Raw genomic sequence first — 6,516 nt, 5'->3', positions numbered from 1 at the left:
TTTGAGATGCTATTTTAGTGTTAGTTTTTTCCCTTTTTTTTGTTTAGTGGAGGTTGTTTTTTCCAAAGTGGGAAATAACAAATGGTTGCAGAAGAGAAGCGGGTTGGAGAGATCAGGTTAGGAGGAGAGAGAAGAAAGAGAGAAGAAGAAGAGAGAGATGAGAGAGGAGAGAGAGAGAGAGAGAGAGAGAAGAAAAGAAGAGAGAAGAGAAGAAGAGAGAGAGAGAAGAGAGAGTACTAACAACAGAAGATTAACAACAACAGCGCTGGCTCCTGAGAGGCAGCAAGTCTGAGGCTGATTCCTGCCTCCAGAGAAATATCACTTTAAAACAGATACACAGTGTAAACAGCAGTAAAAAAATCTGTAGCTCTGTAGACAAATAAAGACAAATATATTTCCATATGTTTACATTTTTAACAATAAATAAAAAGATGCTTTATGATGCTGCTGGCCAGGAACAACAACAAAAATATGTTCCCCATTACAGATTTTACAGATCAGTCTTTTTTTCTTTTCAACAAACCTTTAAATGGAATCATTACTAAAATTGACCAACTAACAATCATAATGTAAATATAGTGTAACACTTTTCCATGTACAGTACAGCGTACTATAGAAAATTACACCTACCATTCACCTATTTCCTCAAGCTGTGACTCATCTTTCACAGCGCTGGTCAAACTTAAAGCACTCAGCTGTGAAAAGACACTTGAGGCCTCCTCTATAATTTCCACCTTTGTTTACTCTACCAAAGGTGCAAAAATAGATGAATGAAATATGGTCATTATTTAATGGCGGTGTGTATACAAATCCATGATTCAGTAACAGACATGAACATATAAAAAGGTTATAATGGACATATTTACATTCTTTGTCAATTAAAAGCATTTCAGTTGGACAAACGGGGCCCAGACTGTATAACACTGACATTAACAATAAAAAATAAAGTTTCAGTCTACAGTTGTGGAAAGTGTTCAGCACAAAACGTGCTTTTGTTGAGACAGAACCTGACATTGAAGTCAGTTCAGGCAGGTTCAAGGTTTCAAACCGTATGAACAGCGTCTGAGCAGGACCTAACTTCCCATCTTGCCCCCGTGTTTCGTGTCTCGTCGCACTTCCGGCGTACACCGGCTCCCGCGCCGCCTGCAGTGTCTGTGTCTGGTGCTCTACACACCACTCGCTTGAGACAGAAAGCAAAAAAAGGGGAGAGCCGTGATTGGAGGACCTCAATCAGTATAAGGGGAGTTAAAAAATGATGTCATGAGCGTCGCCGTTAGGCCGCGGCCTGTTGGCAAGAGGCGGGAGAGGCTTCTTGAAAAATTCTGTGGAAGGGGAGGGAAAGAAAGGTTCGACTACGTCAGTAAACTACATCCATCGATTTCCTGAAATAAGAAACAAATACAGCTCTATCTACGAGAATGCAAGCAAAAGGAAGACGCCATTCGCCACGGCTGCACAGAGGTAGATGGGATATGTAGACTGGGGGAGGAATGTGAATGAATACACAGACAAGCCTTTGAGTTGATTAAGATGTTTGCCACCGTGAAGGGTCGACACACATTCAAACATGCCTGGTGAGAGATGCAGGAGGAGAGAAAGACGGTGATGTGGGACGCTAATTTACAGTCAACACACGTCTTAAGGCAGACAGTTCATTCAGTGTTTCCTCCGCAACACCACACTGACACATTTACTGCTGTGAAGCAAACAAACGCACTAGAGGAAATAACATAGTGCTGCTATTTACAAAATTGTTTTTTTTCTCATGATAAAGCTCCAAAAGAACAAACACTCAAACACATGCCAGAACTGCTACATTTAAATTACTGCCTAGAGGAAACACTGATCCACAGCCATGACAGTTAGTCCACACATGCAAAGACACATGTTAGTGAGAAAGTGAGTGGCTGATTTGGCAATATGACAAAAGGAAGTAATGCATGAAATTAAATAGTGGTTAATGCGGAGGGATGAAGAATAACCGGACTTCGCGGGCATCTTTACCGGAATGTCTCGAGTCTCCGAGTGGCTCTAGTTTTGGCAGCCTAGAAACTTTGGGTGTGGCCCATCCCACTAAAAAAAAACACAACACAAAACACATAATAATAAAGAAACACTGGTCAGGACAAATGTGGAAAACGTGTGTTTCACGGAAAGGAAGTCAGAAGCGATGCTGAGACTCAAATCAGAAGCAGAATCTGGTTTATCTGACTCCTTTACAGACTTGAGGTGACACTGGCTAAATGCATTGAGTATCAAACTCAGGATCAAGCAGTTAGACAACAAACACACGCGATCCATCTCTTCACAATAAAAGAAAACCGCCTCCGATACAAGTGAAAACGACCAGCGAACCGATAAATTAGCTGATATTTGAAAGCAGGAACGAGAACGTACACTTCAAACCACAGACTGACCTGGAGGAGGTGGAGGGGTGGGGCTCTCCGCCGGCCCGTCCTCCGTCCTCAGCGGGTCCACCCTGTGCTTCCTCTTAAGTTGCAGCTTCCTCGTCTTCTTTTTCTCTTGCTCGCCCGTTGTGGCTGCAATAAGTACAGAGACGTTTAAAAAAAAGTAGGAGTTGGTTTATAAATGTCAAATAAGACTTTATTCAAATTTCAAACGTTTTCCACTGCAATCTTTTTATCCCTTAATTTAATCATCTTAATTAATGGGTAATTAACATTAGATCAGATATTCAGTACTCTGAGCTTAGTGAAGAAAAAGAGGATCCATATCAGACACTTGCTTAATTTAACTCAATATCTCAAACAAATATTTGTTGAAGTCGCGCCTCTGTGTTTGTTTCATCATTTCAAAGTGAAAACAAATGTCATATCTTGCTTCCTTTATTCCGCAAGTTCGGACTTTTTAAAACGGTGCAGAGCCGAACCACAAGCGGCGAGGAAAGACTGCTTGCTGCCCTCACATCTTCACGCAACGTCTTATTAAATATAATCTGGCAGAAAGCACGTCTTCCAACACTGCTGAACAAGTGATTGAAATCATGGGGTTTTATCTAATCAAGCAGGCACACAGAGGGCGGCTCTTCGCGGCCATAAAAGTCTATACAGTTAGAAACTAAACTAGAAAACTTGAGGTTTGAGGTGATCTATAACTCACCTGATCTGCCATTTTCCGGCGTTTGTCTCGTGTCGCCCGGCTCTTCGTCGTTGTCATCCTCGTACTCCTCTTCCTCTCGACCGACGTCCGTCTTTGGGCTGTTGGTCCGGGCCTCCTCTCTTTGCCTCTTCCTCTCCTTTTCTTTATCCTCGTTCTGAAAGGAGCGCCAAAGCCGTAAAGCGATCTTTCCTGAGCTCTTTGGAACATACGACAAATTCGACTCGAAAACTTAAACACGCACCTCAGAGATCACGTTGCTGATTGGCTGGAAGGGGCTGGGCATGCTATCATCATCAAGCCCTTCTTCCTGGATCTGCCCGCCCTCGCGCTCCGCCTCTTCCCGCTCCTGCCGTTCTCTGCGGACAGAACAAGATGTTAACCTTTCAGCGCGGATACGCCACTTCCTCTGCGTCAATGTTACGCTTAGAATAACTGATCTGAGGTCAGAATTAATTACAGCGTACATTAGCGGGAGTGGGAGTTTTCTCTTCGGTATGAAAACGATAAATGCAATATTTTTTGTCTTTCTGACTTTTCTATATTCATATATTGTGTCATCCTCATGTCCTCACCTCTCCTCTCGTATCCGCCGGACTCTCTCCGCCCGCTCCTTCTTGTCCTGCTCCTCCTGAGCGCGCTGCTCGGCTGTGTCCTTTTGAACGCGCTCGGTAATGGCCTCGTAGTCTTTGGCAATGTTGTTCAGGAGCCACTTGAGGCCCTTCTTGATGGACTTGTCGAACTTTTTGCCGTAGCCTAGAACGGCAGAGCACGGCTCCTGGGGTAGGAACGTGCATTGAGTGAGAAGATTGAAAGACAGTGAAGAATACAAAGTTCATTTGCAAGATATTTTGGATGAAAGCAGAGAAGAAAGGAGGAGAATTCTGGCTCTTTGTCTATATATGGTGAAACCACTGTTAAACCAAATGCCCTTAATGTCATTCAACTGCTGTTCCACAACAGGTGCACAAACACTCACGATCTGACAAAGACACTTGTTCTCGTTGACAAGCTTCTCCAAAGACAGGTTCTCAATGATGTCTGCTTCAGCCAGCGCTCCCTCCTGGTCTTGTTTGTTGGCGAGCCTGAAAGCAGAGAGGGAAAAAAAAAAAAACGGACTCCTGTGAGTGGACTAGACTCACCCAATCTCTAAAAAGAAGTTATCAAACTCAATCTTTGCGAGGTGCGTAGTAATAGTGGCTGGAAATTGTATGGAAATCTTATGGAAATGTGTCTCCGTACTGATTGTGGATTGCTGATTAAAATACTCTGCATACCTGGAAAAATACATTAGACTTTCAACCTGTGCCTCGACCTGCGCTTTGAGTCGTGATTACTGATTAAGCAGATGCCTGCAGGAAGTAACCGGCAGGGCACGTATTCATCAACAAATTGGACCATGGACTCACACTCTTAGGCCGGGCAACTTCTCTATTATGTCCTCCTCTTTCACTAGTCAGTCTGTTTTTCCAGTTGATCCATAACCACATCTTGAGTATAAAACTTCAGCCTTCGTTCGATACAGTTTCCCTGAATGATAGAGCACTCACACTAGCACAGGTTTCCCCGCAATGCGCGGGTGCTGGAGGACCTCGGCCATGGTCTCGCGCGTCTCCTGAATCCTCTGGACGTCGCTGGAGTCCACCACAAACACCACGCCGTGTGACTCGGAGTAGTAGTTCTTCCAGATGCCGCGGATCCTCTTCCCGCCACCCAGGTCAAAGATGGTCACCTCGAACTTGCCCTGCTTCAGGTCAACTTTGGAAAAACCCACTGTGGGGGCCACATCCTGCGGATTCTCTGAAAAAATGAACAAACAGAACTCATGTTGGAAGAGACAAAGGCAAAACTATGAAGCAGTTTGATGATTTGAGAGCAAACGAGACGGCTAAAAACTTAACCTTTTCTATAATTTACAAAGAAAAATGTACATAAAACATACATTATTAACACTTAAAACAAACAGTCCTAACCTCCTTGGATCCCTCGTACTGTGGCTGTCTTCCCCGCGTTATCCAGTCCCACCATAACCAGGGTCACTTTCCTGTTGGGTAAGAAGGGGAAACAATGAACGCACAGACATCAGCATCAATCAGCTCCGGACGAAGAACCATCTGATGCCTCCAAAACATGCAGCATCCGAGCGACGTGAGCTGGCATTAGCTCTCATGACGCATTCGGGGGCACGGATGAGGCAATTCATAATCTGACCAATAATCTGAATAATCTGACCGACGCAATCAGAGATCTGCACAGTGAGTGAGTCAACAACATTAGTACGGATTGTTATTCCCATATTGGCAGAGTTTACTTTTCCGCTCTCCTAGAAACCTTTAACATTTATTGTAGACTTATAAAAATTCGTTTTAGTCAATATCTATGTGCAAAAAGATGTGTCCCTGAAAGCAACACAGAAACTAAACAACTTTTCTGAAAGCAACGCAAAATTAGCACCATCATTTCCCACACAGTGGAATAATCCTCTTCCTGCATTTAGCCCCGACTCACCGGTAGAAAAAGAAGAAAGAGAAGTGAAGTTTAGGACATAATTGTTCTGATGATATTGGAGAAACTGGAGCCAGAAACGTGGCACCTTGAAAAACACTTTCAGTAGACGCTTCTGCTGTAATCTCACAGATCTTTACGTTTACATTGTGGCTCCTGGCATTGACTACTGCCTGGAAAGAAAGGGACAAAAACACAAAGAATCAAAGAAAGGAAAGGACTCAATCCGCCGAGTGAACGCACACCGAGGAGAGCTAAAACCGTGCGCAGAAACACAACCCGTCTCCGTCTCCTGGGTGCATACTTACCTCTGAAACTTGCGCCGAAAAGACATCAAACGCACGATCCATCTAACCGTCCTCTGGAGCCAGTCGGCCTTCATCGGGGCAGACTCTCGAGGCAAAGACACCGCCTGCCCTCTCTGTCCGCTAACCCATAACCCTCTCTGTCCTCGACTGCTACGCAACAACGGGCCGAAGGGGGAAAGAACCGCTGAGCAGACCTGGCTGTCGGATTAGGAGAGGATCAGTCCACAGGATCAGATGCCTCGCAGGTACCACGTGGGGTTAAAGCACTTACATTTACAAGTCGCCGGTCCTGCTGTGATAGAGGAAGGCGTTCATCACGATTTCCCTAAACCCAAGCAGGTGTTTCCCAGTGCTGGAAGATTAAACTGGATGAGTAATGGTCACCCAGTCGTGTCAGCTCTAAAAATACTGGGATCTGATGGTTTACGAGACAAAATCGTGCTTTTTTTTTTCATGTTGTGCAACAAAGTGGATTATAATAAACTGCTTTGACATGATTGGAAAGAGAAAACATCAAATCAAGTCAAAGCGAACACTTCCTTTAAATGTAAAGAGTACAAAACTCCCTTAAACTCCACATCAATCA

At 44.2% G+C, this 6,516-nt stretch overlaps 1 protein-coding gene across 3 annotated transcripts in view; it reads right to left on the bottom strand.

The window, feature by feature from the left end:
• Nucleotides 1-219: 219 nt before the first annotated feature.
• Nucleotides 220-6,516, bottom strand: part of arl13b (ADP-ribosylation factor-like 13b) — a 6,961-nt gene continuing 664 nt past the window's right edge. The window contains exons 2-10 of one of the 3 annotated variants that reach the window (XM_035677544.1): nt 5,091-5,161; nt 4,668-4,917; nt 4,097-4,202; nt 3,693-3,895; nt 3,362-3,476; nt 3,121-3,274; nt 2,418-2,540; nt 2,005-2,073; nt 220-1,322 (exon numbers count right to left, since the gene is read on the bottom strand). In XM_035677544.1, the coding sequence (XP_035533437.1) occupies nt 1,246-1,322; nt 2,005-2,073; nt 2,418-2,540; nt 3,121-3,274; nt 3,362-3,476; nt 3,693-3,895; nt 4,097-4,202; nt 4,668-4,917; nt 5,091-5,161 (1,168 nt within the window). In that variant the 3' untranslated portion in view covers nt 220-1,245. The remainder of the gene's footprint in view (nt 1,323-2,004; nt 2,074-2,417; nt 2,541-3,120; nt 3,275-3,361; nt 3,477-3,692; nt 3,896-4,096; nt 4,203-4,667; nt 4,918-5,090; nt 5,162-6,516) is intronic. The other 2 variants (XM_035677545.1, XM_035677546.1) reach the window with 2 other exon arrangements.

Source organism: Morone saxatilis, unplaced genomic scaffold (assembly GCF_004916995.1).
Source record: "Morone saxatilis isolate NCDOM2014 unplaced genomic scaffold, NCSU_SB_2.0 Contig6, whole genome shotgun sequence".
NCBI lineage: Eukaryota > Metazoa > Chordata > Actinopteri > Moronidae > Morone > Morone saxatilis.
This window is presented reverse-complemented; position numbering and strand designations above follow the sequence as displayed.